Below are 17,996 nucleotides of genomic sequence, written 5' to 3'. Positions count from 1 at the left end.
GTTTTCTTCTTCTCCTCCTTGTTCAACACATTGTTTGTATCTAACTTACTGGATTTTAACTGGAAAGCACTCTGTACCATCTCAGCTCAGCTGTTACGTCTCCTTCAGAGCCAGCTATGCTGAGCAGTGCGTCAGTTCTGTCCCGTTTCAAAATAAAAGCACTCCAGCGTTTCTCTTCCCTGAATCCATTCACGTTTTTTCAACAAGGGCTTTAATGTGAAATGCATGCAGAACCAGCAGATCTTGGCATTTGGTCGAGTACAGAGGAGACTTTTGAGCGTTTAATCGCATCTACAAAGGCAGACGCAATGTAAAACTGAGCCACAGCAGCTCTGCAGCAGACATGGCATTAAAAGGAATGAGCATTTACACATGTTATCTCGTTGACTTTGACAGCCCTATAAAATGTGTACATGTCCCTCAAATCAAGTGCTTGATCAGTGTACGTGCCATCCAGATACAATGTGTGCGGCAGTGACATTACCTGGGCTAAAGCCTGGCCCTCAGCCCTGGCATTCCTCATCAGTGTATTTGTGCCAGCACCAGGGAAGGAGTGCTGCATCCTCAGCTCAGCCTTTCCCAGGTTGTGGCCGCTGAAATAGCTGCTGCTGGCATCCTGGTAGCCACTGTCTGAGTACGAGTTCATCTGAGTGGAGCTGCGCGAATTCCCCGTAGACCCTGGGAGGGTAACAGAAAAAGGAGAGACCATAATGAGATGGACGGGAGAGGCTGGGTGAAGGGTTAGAGGCACAGGAGACGGACACATCATAAATGGTTGCATCACAGACCTGGACCCCTAGACAACATCACTTCTGACAAATGACTCTGTGGGAGGATAACTGTACTCTACCACCTTGAGACATGGTATGTTGGTGTGTTTGTGTGTGTGTGTGTGTGTGTACACTAGTATTTAACACATAGAGCTTCTGTGCCATAGGCACACCCATGGTAAATTGCAGTGGGAATAAACACAAGTCCTTACATGGACATCCTGGGGGGGTGTGTTTATAGGTCACATTTTCAGGCTTTACAAAATGCAATTTTCCGTGTTCTTATGTGTTGTTGAGTCATAGTTCTGATTTATTTTATATTGCATATTTTTACAAAATCAAAAGGAGTAGCAATACTTAGAAAAAGTAGAAACATTCTTCTTTTATTTTTGTTCCTAAAAACAAGACTTTGAAATGTGACATATTTCCAAATTTCACAAATTCAGTCTGATTTAAACCATGTTTTGGTACTTTTTGCTCAGGTGTGTTAAAAAATCAGGTGTGTGCTGAAAAAGACGCATATTGGACATTCTTATAGCATCTGTATATACGTTTTAACATAGTGATGGAAAGAAGCAGTCTAAATGCTCTGTGTTCTAACAGTTAATACAATACTTTACTGGTATAAACACTGACCTTGTCAGGACCAGTAACCAAAACCTGGTCCTAATGAGGCAAAACCTGTTTTTCTGAGGAACTGGTTATGTTTGGGGTTTAAAATTTGAGTTGTGGTAAGGTTAAGATTAGGAATTAACTGCTGGATGAATCAAAGCACCACACACGCTGCAGTAACATGAAAAAGAAGATCTTATGACTTATTCAGGACACTATTCTTAGCGCTGTCCACTTGTGAAACATGGTATGAACAGGATCTGTGACCCAGTGTACCATGGTACATCAAGAGCTGTGTTAAGTGTTCACTTATCAGTATTGACAGTCCAGTATCGAGTACAAGTATGGAACAGAGAAAAGTGCAAGACAAACACAGACTTTATCTGCTGTCGATAGATAAGACAAGACACAGTAAATAATGCTGAGGTAAGAAAACGGAGGTGATTCGGGAGGGGAAAACGGACTGCAGAAGATGGAGAGAAGGCAATAACAGACCCTCACTTTCATGGGAGGACTGCTCCGGGGAATATGGAGACACCTGCTCTGACTCAGTCCTGATGCGGTAGCTGGGCGACTGGGAGCTGTCAGTCACCCGAGACTTTGTGTCTCCCGAGGCAGTGGCATCTGGGAAGACAGAGCAGAAGCAGGGGAATCAGACGGAGCCTTGGGTGTGAAACATTTGCAGAGTTTTGGGACAGAAGGATTAAAAAAGTAATTAAGGCAGTTAATGATTTTTGGAGATGGGAGGGAACAATAACCACCAGTAGTTTCTGCAACATTACCTTCGAGTCTGTGTACATTTTGGAGTCATCCAGATTTACTGCCTTACCAATTTTGGAAAAGAAAACTGAGTGGAATGTTAGTTCAGCTGTGTCTACCACCGTGCTCCAAATAGTTTCACCGCTCTAACGTTTCACTCCAGCCTGCTCTATTCATGCAGGGCAACAACCAGCTTGGCTAACAGGAACTGAAATTAGCCCTCTAATGTCCTTGTGCTTGTTTCTCCATAATCACAATCTAGTTAAGCGTGACTGCCTTCAATGGGTTACTCTGCAATCACTAGAACAAAAGGTAGCAAGCAGAGGGGAACAGGGAGGCAAGCGTTGGCTGCCAGCGACTTTTCAAATCCTGCCCAGTCAGCTCGTGTGTGAATGGGAATTGAAATCCATGACGAAAACAATGTTGTTGCTCAAACGGATACAGACGTCATGCTCAGATTACCAGCTACAGTTTTGACTGTTCTAATCCACCAGATCAGATTCATGATAGATTAGATTGGACTTTTCAAAGTCTACAAACTACAAGCATTTGAACATGACTGCCCTCTTAAATGGCATGCAAATACATTTATATAGTGACTCTCACATAGGGGAAATTCAGAAAGCGGAGATATCACATTTAACTCTAGAGGATCTCCATGGTTTTTTGATTTCATTGTGCTTTTGCAGCTCAGGTCGATGATACCTCTAGGCCAGGTGTCTGCAACCTCATGTATCAGAAGAGCCATTTTTGATCCCTCTCCAACAAAATATGATTAATCTGGAGTTGCAAAACCTTTTTGACCCATAAAATGGAGATGGCATCATGTATTAAGTGTTATATATATAAAAATAATAACTAAAGTTTCCTGCATTTGTGAAATGTAAGAACTACAAAAAAGAAAACTGTTGCTATTCCATAGCTGTTGACAAAGGTAAACACACAAAAAAAACTGTTGGGCCTATTATGAAATAAAACACAGAACTATGTAGACCCTCCATTATTTGAGGAAAATGGATCAAATAAAAAGTGACCCACTTTGGCTCATGCTTGAGAAAACCTGCCGGCATAAGCATGTGGATCCATATGTGCACTTCTTTCATGTACACATGACTTCATTTAAGTGTTGGCTTTTCATATTTCAAACACAGATCTGTTCAGTTTGAGGAGTTTGATGCAGACATAGGATGTGACACATATTTTTAGCTGATGAAATATTAAAACACTTGATCGCCTTGATCTCCAAATAAGAGGTGTGCACTTAAAAAGACAAACATTTTTTTCTTTTCTTTCAAAGCTACAGGGACCCCTGGTCTAGGTGTTGTCATTCAAGTTGCATGGCCACATCTGAACTAGGAAAACATAGCCAGATGTAGACATATAGGCCTAGTGTGCTTGAACAACCTGACATCACGCACTTTGACCTCTGGATGGCATTTACTCATTAACTAATCAAAACATTTGCCCATGAACAATCCCCATGAGGAAGAGCAAGTCGCAAAGCTAGGTCAAATTTCAAATGCGGAGCCTGAGGCACAATTTGATGCTGGTACGGTTGAAATGTAAATGTTTGTGAGCATATTAAAACCATAGTTTTTTAATTTATGTATTTTCTGCCTGCTCCGGGCTGAGAACAAGAAAATGTATGACGGAATAATGGTCTAAGAACAAATGGAGTCTTTATTTCACATTCTGAGGTATGAGAGGTAACATTTGCAAGTGGATATCAGGCAGTTCCAAAACTAGTAGAAAAAAACATGGATTTTCAATGAATTTTAGATAAAATACATACAACCATGTGTTAATTGTTCAAAAGAAGATTTCCACAAATTGTAACTCCAAATTCAGTTTGAAATTCAGTCAAATTAAACTATTTAATATAGCTAATATAAATAGTTAATATAGCAATTTGTGAGTTGAAATAGAATCAGAATCTGATGATTGTGATTCTATTTTAACTCACAAATTGCTATATTAACATTCAGAGTCAGTCTTTCCTTGTCTTACACATCATCTTGTATAAAAGCAGTATTATAAAAGTGTTGCTAGGCGCCAAGTGGGCAGATAGCCAGTGGCTTTCATTAAAAAGACATGGAGTCCCTTTTTTGGAAAATGATGCATGTGGAGCTGTCACTATAGAAAATAAACGGGTAAAAAAAAAAGAAACAAAGTATCAAGAAACAAAGTTTTGAGAAATGTATCCTCTATTCTCAGTAGACACAAGGTTTGAAAGAATCTGGAGACAAACTTTTGAGAAGTTAACATCTATTCCCAGCAGACACAAGGTGGGACTGCATTGACATTTCCTGGGGCTAAAAGGCTCAGTTCAGTCCCAAACTCTCAGAGAGTGGTGGACTCGTACGTTGGCTCCCGAGGCCAAGAAGCCTCGCAGACCAAAGTGTGGCCCATTAAACTCAGTGTCTTGCATTGAGAGTTAAAACCCTTTAGACTGGAAAGTGTATGTATTTGCATACACCTCACTATCATTTATCATATGCAGTACAATGAGGAATCAATACAAAACAAAGCAACGCAGTGATTGTGATTTGTCCTCAGCTCTGCTCCAACACTAATGAAATGCATTCAGCAAGGAAATGAGAAAAACATGTAGTATTAATATTCCCACCGCATATGTACAACTATAACCCCCATAGGCCTTCTGATGGGATCGACAATAAAAGATTAATGGCCACTACAGAAATTCACTAACTTCCACCATATAGTTAATAAGCCGTGAAACACATTAGTATATTCAAATAGTATCTGTTCCCTCCCGAAGATCCTTCAGAGATGTGGGTTAAACAAACAAACCAAAGTGGTCTGCGAGAAATTCTTTCACATCCCATCACTGACTGCGTTGTGTGTGTGAGTAGGCAGATGAAGTGTGGATAAATACTAGAACTACAATATGCCTTAGGCGGTCCATTATCGTAAGCATGCTTGAAAAGGCCTGTGTTAACAATGATTATTGTTGAATGTGAAACGTGTCCGTGCTGACCAAACACAAAGAAAAACACACACACTGTGGGGCTGCACAATTAATCGCAAAATAATCAAAATCGCAAATCAAAAGACACTGTAAAAGGCGCTTTTCCACTACAACGCAGCTCCGGTTTGGTTGGTTTTCCATTACTTTAGTACCTACTCAACATGAGTGGAGTCATAGCACGGCTGCATGGAACTGCAGTGACTTCATGTTACACGTGACACACAAACTAGTGACTTGTAAAGAAGTTGTTTTTGGCGTACTGAATCATTAGAATCAGTTAATTAAAAAGATTCGTTTACAGAATCGTTCAGTACTTCCTGCATGATCGGAGCACAGACTCCACTGTGACAGTGCTGTCGCTAAATAAACCAGACCTCTGTTAAATATTGAGATTTTAGACATTGCATTGCCAAATGTTGGCGATTAACTCAGGTTTTCTGGCTTTTTAAGTCTTTTTAATTGATCTACAGTTCGGCATTGTTTGGTTTGATTGTGTCGGACGTCGTAGAAGTATCGGCTCAGCTTGCGTGGAACCTTGCCAGAGCAGGTACTAAAAGAAAAGTATCAGGTACCAGGTATTATCCCCAGTGGAAAAGCAAAAAAAAACCAAACAAAAACGTGATGACTTACATGTTGAGTCGAGCCGTGCTGGGACCATGCAGTGGAAAATCAATTCTATAAAGATGCAATATGTCGGTGGCTTGCTCTTTGAGCGAGAAAAAGGGTTCCGTTTGTTGACAGACACCAGGAAATGCCAAATCATCATGATTTGTATTTTTGTATTGTTTTGAATCAGTAGCAATATCTGACCATATTGTGCAGCTCCACTAACACACAAAGCCTGCACCTAAAGACAAACACAAAACAACACACACAGACACACACACACAAACCCCTCTCTTCAAAGATAAAGGATAAATGAAAACCATTTGGCAAAAACATTTTTGCCTTCTGCTGTTACATGGGGGTATTTTATCACTGTGAAACTGGGCAGGATTGTCAAGGCCATTAGAAATCAATGTGTGCCACATAAAGTAAACTGGGGACATGCAGGCAGATGGGTATGCATGTCTGGCACTGGTTACTGACCACTGACTACAGGTCTCTAATTGGTCCAAGAGGGAACAACCAGGGTCAAACACTATAAAAACCAATAATGGAATACTTTGTGAATGCAAGTGAGATTCATACAAACTACTTTCAGTATTAATAATACTACTAATGCCATTCTGAGTCTTCCCACCATCCAGGGTGTTTAAAATAATCAGTGCAATGTGCTGACAGAGCATGTCCTTGTCAGTCCAAAGAAAGCACCGGCGTGGATTTCCCCATGTGTGTCTCGCATGCAACAGTAATTTGAATTAAAACCACATTATTTGGGTGTGAGAAATTCGATTTCCACTACAATTTCAACATACATGTTTACATTACATGCATTTTAAAAGGTCACGTATCAGAATGTAGCAGTGTTTTACTGTGTCACACTGTTCTTCTATACCGAGTACACTGTGAGGCTACAGTGGGTGATACGCTGGTATATTATGATATTTACGTAAGTGACACAGCTATCTCCATCCTTCCTGCGAACACCGCAGAGGGTATGCAGCTTAAGTGACTATAGAGGATATAAAATATGATCAAAATGCACATATGCCTTATAAAAATTACCAAAAATAAAAAGAGTAGTTATAAAGAGGGATTACATTACATTACAAGTCAATTTCTAATCATTTTCGTGCCAAATTTGACATACCTGGAGTTCTCCAAGGCAGGGACTTCTCAGACGAGCTGCATGGGAGAAGAAGAAAAAAACAGATGATGACAAATTGAGTAAATCCACATTGAATGACATGTGTGAAATCAACCTTTGGGCCTCAACTTCTTAGGCCTCTCACAACAGTGCCAGAGATTGTAATCACTAAGTTTCAGACAGAGCCAGAGGTGGAGACTATACCACCCAAGTGGTGATTTAATTTATGTCCATTTATGTCATCTGTGTTTACCAAGAAGACCTAAAGGTGCCTTTGATGACAGATAGTGTTTTGTTTGAGGACCCAGTCACCACCAACAGCCACAAAGCTATAAACGTGGGACTGGAATCTGTTCTGCACCTGCGGCTTTTAATAAACATTCTAAGTTAAAAATGTGCGAAAGGGCAAAGGATGATTTACCATCAACAGTTGCTGATAGTGAAAACACACAAGAGTGGGGGGAAAAAGTCAGGAGTAAATCAGACCTGATCAAACAGTAAATTTACACACACTGAGCGGGAGGATATTCTGACATCCAGTAATCCTGACAAGCATGCCAGTGTCTATTAGAGCACAGAGAGAATCAGAGAGAGTGTCTCCAGAGAGTCACGGTCCAGTCACAGTTTGTGACTGTGACACTGTTCACATCTGGTATTACAATCTGTCTCACGTGATCTAATCACAAATGGACAGCTCTCCGAGCGTCACATATTATGAATGTGTCTCCACGTTAATCTCTAGTGACCACTTGTGGATTATTGCTGTGAGAGAAAAACAAATCATGTTTTTACTCAATCCGACTCTAAAAAAAATGTGTTTGTTGCCAGCGTGCTCGTGTGTCAGTGGAGCGATAGTAGAGCCTGGAGGTGCTGAGCTGTGAAACAAGATTTTATTTATTTAAACGTTAGAAACAAAAACAACATTTGCTGGTCAGGATTAATATTGTGGAAGGGGCAAGAAATCAATGTTCTAGTAAAGTAAAAATGAAACTGTAGATTTGTGTATATTAAAGCTGTGGTTTGTAACTTTAAATATAAACAAAGGTTACATTCAAACCATTACGAAATGAGCTCACATAATGCTGATCAAGGTCCACACCCATCTTGATGATGAATTTAATTGGTACAGTAAACCGCTTAGGTTCATGAATCTCCAATTGGCAAAAAAAAAACTGATAAATGACATACAATATTATAAACAATTTTAGCGAGAAACTAGGTCAAATCAGACTGTAATTACTCAGAGGTCCACAATGGGTGGTAGAGGTTTCACACCGTCTTACTCCAGCCTTGATCCAGTGGTGGTTGCTGGTCTTTGAAACAGGGGGAGCTCATTTCAGGCCCAGTTATTAATACATGAATTCCTACATAAATTCTGTAAATGAACAACTAGAACAAGGAAACGCGGCTATATAGCAGATCGAAAACACAGCGACCAGCTTTTTGTCTACAGACTTCCCTTGCGAAATCCAGGCAAAAAAGCTCCATGTTTGTGCATGTTTCTGCAACGCTGTCCATTACACTGTCATGGAAGCTGAGCTTCTCTGGAAGTGACAGTTTTGCCACTACTAGTTTTGTCCAATCACAGTTGAACTCACTTCAGTAAAAAAAAATATGTTCTCATAGTGAACAGCTGAAGCTGAGCTTCAAGTGGTTTTAATGAGTACGGAGATCACGTTAGGCAATCCGTCATCCATGATAAATGTCTGATTCTAAAAGAACTAGTGACACATTTGTTATTGAAATGTAAATACAACACAGTTCACAGAAGCTGAGATTCCCTGCTGTCTTAGAGAAATCACCACTGCCTTGGTCTCATTTGCCTAGGACCAAATAAAACACGCTATATAACCCTATATAACCATATATTACATTACATTTAGCACACGCTTTTATCGAAAGCGACTTACAAGGGAATTGAGTACAACCTGCCAGGGGTGGAGTTGAACTTGCAACCATGAAGTCTTTCGCACACAGGGCACCGGTCTTAACCAATGAGCTACCCCACCTGACCTGATATACAATTCATATATCCAGTTTATGTCTTGACCAAGCACAGAAACGAACAGAAACCATACACAATTCTTGCAAATAAGTGTTTAAAAAGGCATAACGTCACCCACCTCTTCAAAATACCTTCTGACTAAAGGAAAAATATTTCACTTTCAGAGCAGTTTTTCCAAAACACCTTATTATGACAACGGCCAAGTTGGGGACCTGAGATTTTGGCCGTTAATAAGCACCAAATCTTGTTACCGCTTTTTTTTGTTATTCTATGAGCTTTTTACTTCTACAGTGCTTTTCTATGAGCTTTAAGAAGCACAGCTCTCCGAATTTTAATGAGCATGCAGGCAATTAAAAAGAGAAAGTTGGGTCAGTTGTGCTCCACTGAACCATGGCAGATGAAACAGAAGAATGGATAGCATGATGGTGATGTACCGACTGGCTGCCTGGGTGAAAGCTTTGTAAACCGATCGTAAAACTGAAGATGCTAATAAACAACAGATCTGACCCTGGCAAAATACTTTATCTTCACATCAACCCCTGTGGCTAATCAGAGACAGCCTGGATGGGACATTGCTTCTTTTAAAGTTTTGCCCGAGGTCAAGTTAGATGACCAGCCCCCACAGAGACTCGCAGAAACAAACAGGGTGGGCAACTCAGGAGGTGTCGTGAAATGTAATGGCTCCCATCAGAACCCTTAAGTATGCTTTCACCTCCGCTGTCGTCCCACTGAGCTATTGAGTCGAGCAGTGTGACCTCAACGGTTTAAAGCTAATCTCCATTCACACACAAATAACCAGTGCTAGCCGTTTCATTTGTCCTTCTCCGCCCTTTTAAAAGCATGTAAAATTGACTTACATGTTTGCTTTCAAGGATCTGTAAGGGTTGGTGAACAGCTACCAGTCTCCCAGTGAGAGGAGTAGCTGTGTTTACATTTACATGTTTTTGACAAATGAGATAATATCTTCTGGCAGTAGCCCAATCTAAACAACATGTGCATTTTAAAACAAAGCTGCTTTCCGACATACATATGCTTGTGTTAACAGGAAACAGACATTCTCCAATGCTGTTGGATTACTGACAAACAAGAACAGCAATGGCGAAAAGTAAGAGTTCTTTACTGAGGTTGTCAAAGAGGTAAAAAGTGTTTTTAAAGGTCCAGAAGCTGGAAAGATTTGGAAGGATTAGTGCAGACCAGCCTAATTCCAACTCTGGTCATATTGCATTATGTGGTATGTTAGTCTGACTATGAGAAATCTGATTTATCACAATCTCAGTAGGACTGCTTGTATTTTACAAGTCTGGTTGTAGTCAGACTGACACAACAGTCATGTAAACATACTGATTGTTTCTGAGTTCATTTGCATGTCAAAGACCAGAGACACAGCAGGTCACCTTGTTCAGTGAAACCTATCTTAAAACACGACCCTTGCATTTTTGTGTGAACAATCAATATTCAACTCTGGGAAAAACGATGATGTCATAGCCCCATGTCTCTCTGGCATCCGCTAAAGTTTAAGGAAAGATTTTTAAGAATGAACAGCAAAAAAGATTGTTTTGGGGAAGTTCGAGTGTAAGTTCGAGTTAGAGTGTAATTTTATCTTTTTTACTGTTATTTTTTGTAATTTTCTTACTTTTGTATTGTATTTTATTGTATTGTATTGTATTGTATTTTTATTCTTATTTTTATTTTTATTTTTTTTGATTCTCATTTCTTAACTGAGCTGTTGTGAATGTGTGTTTCCCCCCGGGGGAGGAATAAAGTTCAATTCAATTCTTTTTGTGTGTGGATCAGGCCTGAGTGCTCGGAGAGCTGTGTAAAATAAGCCTAATTGCTGACCTAACCACAGGAAACAAGAGTGTCAGAAATAATCACAACATGGTGAGGCACACAAAAATGAAGGTTGAAACAATGTCATATTTTCAGAAATGTGTCCAGGACTTTTTCTTAGCACCTGAAGCTGCTCTATACATGCCACTCGGGAAAAAACGGGAATGGGGAACGGACACTTTTATTCTTGAGTGCTGTAATCTCCTGGTAGCTAGAGTGTTTATATTTCAGGTGTATAGGTTGAAGTGCAAGAATTCATTAAGGTTATAGGGCTCACTGTCACAAGGATGGCCAAAAAAATATCACTAATGCATCAAGGTCAATTTAAGAACAAAGGCAGCTCAGTAGCTCGCCATTTTTAACTAATATTTCAATTATAAGCACATATGAGTCTTCCAACTTTTCAGGTACTTCCTGCAGCTAATGACATTAGCGACTGCCAATTCCTTGACACATAAAAATGCCTCTCATTTCACTTTTCTCCACTTCTTCTTCCTCTTCACTTCTTAATCATAACATTTTCTGCACCAAATCAAGTGACTGCAAAGTAACAACCTGCTCCCTGTTCAAACAGGCAAGCACATGACCAGTGTACACGGCCGGGCCTTGTGGTAATGTGTGTTTTCAGGTGTGTTGCAAGAGGAATATTATTCCTGACAAATCCCAGCCCACGCAGATCTGTTCCATCAAATCTGCTGCCCTCAGTCAGAACACATGAACAAAAGCAACACGAATGATTGTAGCAATAGTGCCTGCATAATCTAGCTGTTAATGAATTTCCCATTTTTTTTAACCCAGCGTAACCTAAACGTTGGTACAAATAATTATCGCCTTTAAAGTGTAACAACAGCACAATACACGTTTGAAGTGAATGAATGGTACAAAACACAAACATAATCTTTCATATTATTATGACACGGTGAGACATTTCACAGAATTGTGGGCCAACAAATCACAGTTTCTTTTTAACAGTTGCAAGAAAAGGTATGTGAACCCTTTGGAATTACCTGGATTTCTGCATAACTTGGTCATAGACTGTGACCTTATCTTCATCTAAGTCACAACAATAGACAAACACAGTGTCTATGTCTATTGTTGAGGGTTCACATACCTTTTCTTGCAACTGTATACCAGTGCATCTTAGGGCGCATTCACACCAGGATAGTCTGGGTGGGTGACTTGGTTCGATTGGGTGGGGAATGCCAGAAAAATTTCACACCTTCATTTGGTTAGGTTCACTTTCACACTGCACTTTTGTAAGTGGACCAGATTGCCTGGACAACGTCACACAGTCAAAACAGATGCTCGTTTGGGGTGGTATTGCTGACCAGGAAGAAAAGAGCATGAGGAAGAAGAAAACCCAGCTCATCAACTGGCCAAAACAAAAAACCCATTCCATTCCCTGCAGCCAGCTTGTTCACCACAAAAACAAACAATGGCGCAACACCAAATTTATGCAGTCTTGGGGTTTCTGTTTTTACTTTGATGTTTAAAAACCTAATCGGTTTTCCACAAAAAGCTGCCCACTATAAGCAGCGTGCGAGGCTGCATAGTCCATTTGCATTTCCCACTGTAATAGCGTATTTCCACCGGCTCTACTCGCCTCGCCTCAGTATGGCACAACACGGCACAGGTTGCATCTCCACTACAGAAATAGTACCTACTTAACGTGGGCGGAGTAATCACTGCGCGGCTGTGTGAAACGGCAGTGAATTCGTTTTATACGCGACACACACACACACAACAAATGAGTGACTCGTGACTTTACACCAGACTCCAGGTAGTTGTGATTAACCCATGTTTTTAGGATTGTACAGTTACAGTCACTGTTCGGCTTGATTTCTGTCCACATGTCTCCGGAGTACAGACTCCTACTCCACAGACTACAGCGACAGGGTCTGTGATGCCGCTCGTGATCGACAGTGCTGTCCCTAAATACACCAGACTCCTCTGTTAAATATAGAGATTTCCCTGGTAGTTGTTGGAGATTAACCCACATTTTTAGGATTGTTAAGTAGTTTTAAGTGATCTACAGTCCGGCGCTGTTCGGCTTGATTTGTGTCGGACGTCTCTTCCTGTGACGGCACTCTGGCCAGTCACTGCATAGTACCTACTCAGCACGCTTTTGGAACCTCGCTGTACCAGGTACTATGCTGGTGGAAACGCTGCTTAAACCGTGCTGTGGTGTGGCGCGGCGAGGCGAGTAGAGCTGGTGGAAAATACGCCATAAGCGAACCGCACCAGGGTTCACTTGCAAGCAAACCGAGACCCATGTAGAGGTACCATGTAGAGGTACCCATGTAGAGGAACTCTGGTCAGGTAGACCAGAGTTTACTTGTTTTTTCCGCGCCAGAGTTGGGATGAGCATTGGGACTATCTGAGGAAACAAACTGTGGTCCGCTTAACAAAAAACTCTGTGAAAGTGGCCTTAACACCATTTGTGCCACTGAAAAGTGACACTGAAACAAACCAGCAAACTATGCGAGGATGGATATAAAACTGGCTTTCATTCTCCCTCACAAGAGCCTCACAAGAGCCTCACCAGACAGAACCAAACGTGTGGTCAGTGAGGTGTGACGATCAAGCAGCCTAGTGTCTTCGCAGATAAGGTGGGAACGAATTCCCTAAGCAAACGTAGAAGTTCGACTTCCACACTGACGGCAATGCTTCACTGAGCAAACAACACTCTGCTGTCACGCATATTTGCAAACAAAATCACACGCTGTCACTGATAAACACAGGCTTTATCATCACCTGTGTATGAAGTGTGTTGTGTCAGCTTAACTTGAACGTGACTTAAGTCTATTTGCTGAAACAAACTCTCCGTATGTCTGTGACAGACTGACATCACGTGCTTCTGAATAACACGAGCCAAGTACACATCACACCACTTTCAGAGATGGAGCGCTAACATGAACATGCCGTCTTGTGATCATCAGTCTTTGCAGTCGCTGTGAGTTCACTCTAACCTGCAGGATCTTTCACCTGGAGGAGCTGCCGACTATGGTCACAAAAACTGTGATTTTTGTCACATTTTTAACTTTTTTCTTCTTCTTCTTCCTCTCTAATTCCTCTCAGTGTTGTTTCCCTGTTTGGGTTTCACCCTCTGAGCCATCGCAGACTCGGTTTAAAATAAGATCAAGGTCAATTGTGAGCCAATCAGGGGTGATTAGCCACGGCTTGCAAAAGTTGTTGGGGAACACATTATACGGCTAAACCTCTTGTATGTGTATGAACTAGGCTTTAATAGAAGTGAAGAAAAACCGATTTAAGCGCGGTTGCCCCTCACTACTGTGAGTAAAGTCACAGCTGTGAAGGATGAAGAAGCCATGTGTCGGACTGCAGATCAGCCTGTATGTGTGTGTATGTGTTTGTGTCTTCTCATTACCTGCTGCTACCAGCGCCTGGCGACTCTGCTCCAAGTCTGCATCTTTCCAGCTGATTGGCCACAATCTGCCTCTCCACTTCCAGCTCCCTGGTTAGTCGCTCAAACTGGAGCTCCTGTACACAGAAGACAAAAAATAAATATATGTTCATTCACATCAAGGTGTGCGTTATGGACTTCTCTTAACAAACATTCGACAAATGTGACGTCATTATGGGAGGTTGGAAGGTGACAGACTGCGCCGACAGTGTTGTGCTTCAACATGGCATTCGTGTTAATGATAACACACAAGAACGCATCGCAAATAAGTGGCAAGAAACACTTGGAAACACTTAAGAATACAGGGAAAGCTCCTCTCATGCACAAACCTGGATACAGGCACACTGGCTATAACGTAACTGTAATTTTTCAAGCCCACACAGAGAGACAAGCACCACTTCAGCTGCTGATCTTTAGCCTCGGTGGCACTGTTCCTGTGGGAATTGAGTAGAAATCAGCAGTTGAATAATTATCTGGCTTGAGTGAGGCTATTACTTGCACAGCTCTCAGGCTCCAAGCACTGAATCACGTCGGACGCACCAAATATCTTTTGTGCTCAGACAAATTATGGCACGTATGCTATTTTGCATTCCATACATATACATATACATATATATATATATATATATATATATATATATATATATATATATATATATATATATACATATTTCTATTCGCTTACACTTCTACCAAGGCAGTTTAATGAATATATGCTCTCCAGGACCAACAGTGTTCTCTTACAAAACAGCCTCACTCACCATAACTCCATGTACAGATGGTAGAAACCTTAGTGTCCTTAGTCGTCCCATGTAATGTCCATTGCCACGCTCAATTACATCCACAACCAGCTGCATACCCACACAGAGCAGCTTCCTTTGTGACCCATCCAGAGAAGTCTAGTCAACTTACAGTGCTGAAGGCCAGCCTACTTTTCACACTTGCTCTCTCAGTGTTTCCTGAGGGTGAAGTGAAATTTCCCTCCAGGCTAGAAACGCGATCTCACCCCCCCCCCCCCCACCTCCCCCCTCTGCAAACCACTGCTTTAAACCCTCTACCGCTTTCCTCAGCCTCAGCTGATATGAAGCTTGCCTGCAGTGGGAGGGAGCAGGAACAAAAAAATGCTCATCCGTATTTCCGTAATGAAATGATGCACGTGGTGCTGGGATTTCCCTGCAATACCACGAGCGACCCCCGATACCATCTTGCGCACTGTGCAGGGTGCAAATAAGAAAAGATAAGCACACCTTTATTCAAAGCCAGCAAGAAAGCAAGCAAAACTTGCTATTTATATAGTGCATTTCCGTGCTATGCAAAGCACCCTGGAGGTTGCGACTACAAAACTATGTGGAAAGTGAAACTTAAGACCAACAACTGAGCAGCAAAAATTGAATATTATAAGTAGGAATATTAAGGAAACATTCTAGCCAAAGATGTGTATACATCTGTGTGTGTGTGTGTGTGTGTGTGTGTGTGTGTATAGAAACGCTGTATTTATACTGTTTGAACACATTAAATATTGTTATTGACTATAATATAAAAAAAGGACCCGCTACAGGACGGTGTAGTAAAAGTCCCGTTTACCTTCACGATGTGGTTAAGGTTTGACGACTTGTATAAACCACAGTAAAAGCCTGCAGCTCACTGCGCTCTGTGACCTCCGATAGCATTTTCCTTTTGCAATATTTATAACCAAACAAATTAGAGCAGAGCACAATATGCTCACATCCTGTTGTGTGGACCAGATTTGTCCGAACAATAGCACAGCTAACAAAGCAACACTCATTTTCATGACAAATACAAAAGCGTCCCCCAGTACGAACGCATACTAAAAAGCCTCCAAGGGTTAGTTAATCTGCGAAAGTCTTTTAATGGAAAGCAGCTGCAGGAAATGTTTACTTTGCATTAACAGCAACTTACCACAGAAAATACAGCACTATGGTACAGATGTGGCAAGGCTGGTGTCTGTTAGAAAGTACCACCACGGGAAATGTAAATGACAAACTGCACTTGAACCACAGTGATTAACTTACAAGCGGCACAAACCTCGATGTAAGGTTCATGGTAAAAGACCATTTCTTTGGGATCTTGCAGCGTAGTATGGCCAAAACCTTCAATATTTCACCTGACCTCTGAGTATTTTCATTTTTCCAACAGTAAAAACACTGAGGGTGTGTTAGTAATATCAGTATAATGTATGTTAGGATAGGAAATAAGCAGTACTTCGCATGTTACTTTAAAAAAATAAGTAATTACTTATAGTTACTTCACCCAAAAAGCAGCCGAGTTACTGCATTGCAAAAGTAACTAGCAGCATTCAAAGTGTACTTTAAATTCAACTGTATGTTCAATTATTCATAATAAAACTGAATATTAAAACATGTTTAATGAAGGAAATGTACATTTAATAGAATACATTATTAACAGTAAACATTGTATACTAATCTAGGGTATTTTTAATGTTGCCGATTATATAATAATTATAATAATAGTAGATCAATGAAACAGAACAGATGTTTCACAACTTTCAATATACATATACATTCTTGCCTTTTATCTTACTGTGGGAAAAATAACTGCACTCCCAGTTTGAAAACGCTACCTTAGAGTTCTCATGGCTCGCCATCGCGCCTTAGCCAATCATCATTACTTATGTGGTTGTCCCGCCCCCCCTCACCAAAGGCAAGGGGGAAAAAACAGCAATTTTGCAGCTCCTGCAGTGCATTGTATTGTCAGTAAGAGTAACGGCGTTGTAACGATTGCAATAGCAATTAGTTAAGATGACCCCAAGATAACGCCATTTATTTTAACAGTTATTCCCATCGCTGGAAGTAAGTGGGAGCTTGAAATGTCTGGCCAGCAAATAATCTGTAGCTTACACAACTCCCAACCTTGTAATCCTTAAAAAAAGTGTTTACAATGTTACAGTTTATAGGAAGCCATTCATAAAAGTGGTTGTTAAACTTGTTCTTTAAGAAATAAATATTGGTCTCTCGTGTAGTATAATTTGGCTAAATGATACATACTGATCCATGATAGTATCCAACTGTTATGGTCGTGCAGTTGACATTAAATTTCATTGTTAGTTGTTAGACTTGGAGAATCCCAGGCAGTACCATGATAGAAGAATCAAGTTCAATTCCCCGAAATCTGATAAAACTGCCCCAGAAATGATCCAAAATGCTCCTAAAATATATTTTACACGAATAAAACAATTGCACACTAACACATTTGTTCTCTGTATTACATTCTGCTCGGCTGTTTGCAAAGAAGAAGAAGTGTAAAGGAAGCAGACTCCCCAAGTGAGTGGGTCTGTTTTTATTCCTGACACAAATAAGCATTATCAAGCTTTCAGTACACACACTGGGAGCAGGACAGAGACAGAGTGGCCACAATACTGATTTACGTACAAAAAGAAATGAGCCATCAAGCCTCCGCGTGACAAATGTCCCAGCTGAGAGATTTAGCCACATGAAAATTGCCAATCTCTCTGCCCATCATTCCGTCCAATCGCTGTTTCCATTCTTAGCTCTCTAGAGAGAGGTGTGACTCAGTACACTACAGTATGAATGTGTGATGTCTACAGCATGTGATCATTTACGGACATATTCAATTGACGGCCTGTTGTAAACATTCATTTCTACCTACAGGTTGTGAGATGTGATACTTGGGTGTGCTTAGTCTAAAACAGACTGCTCTTTTGAAACCCATCCCTAAGCAATGCACTATGTGGCAGTGCAAGTTTAGAGACTTGTTTTCCACAAGACACAGTCAAAGACAATTATGAAACCTTTCTGCACACAAAGCCAACCACATATAGAATGCATTTACAGGGGTGTGTGTGTGTGTGTGTGTGT

The 17,996-nt window shown here is 40.9% G+C and overlaps 1 protein-coding gene across 10 annotated transcripts in view; it reads right to left on the bottom strand.

Moving 5' to 3' along the window:
* The window catches only part of LOC131475632 (plakophilin-4-like), an 89,924-nt gene that overhangs the window by 42,206 nt on the left and 29,722 nt on the right, over positions 1-17,996 (bottom strand). For 6 of the 10 annotated variants that reach the window (XM_058653907.1, XM_058653901.1, XM_058653926.1 and 3 more), the window contains 4 exons: positions 14,104-14,216; positions 6,884-6,918; positions 1,878-2,006; positions 485-678 (listed from right to left, as the gene is read on the bottom strand). In XM_058653907.1, the coding sequence (XP_058509890.1) occupies positions 485-678; positions 1,878-2,006; positions 6,884-6,918; positions 14,104-14,216 (471 nt within the window). Of the gene's footprint in view, positions 1-484; positions 679-1,877; positions 2,007-6,883; positions 6,919-14,103; positions 14,217-14,900; positions 15,015-17,996 lie in introns of those variants that run through there. The other 4 variants (XM_058653887.1, XM_058653946.1, XM_058653934.1 and 1 more) reach the window with 3 other exon arrangements.

The sequence above is a fragment of the Solea solea genome, chromosome 2, assembly GCF_958295425.1.
Source record: "Solea solea chromosome 2, fSolSol10.1, whole genome shotgun sequence".
NCBI classification, from domain to species: Eukaryota; Metazoa; Chordata; class Actinopteri; order Pleuronectiformes; family Soleidae; genus Solea; species Solea solea.
The sequence above is the reverse complement of the archived record's forward strand: the minus strand, read 5'-3'. Positions and strand labels throughout refer to the sequence as shown.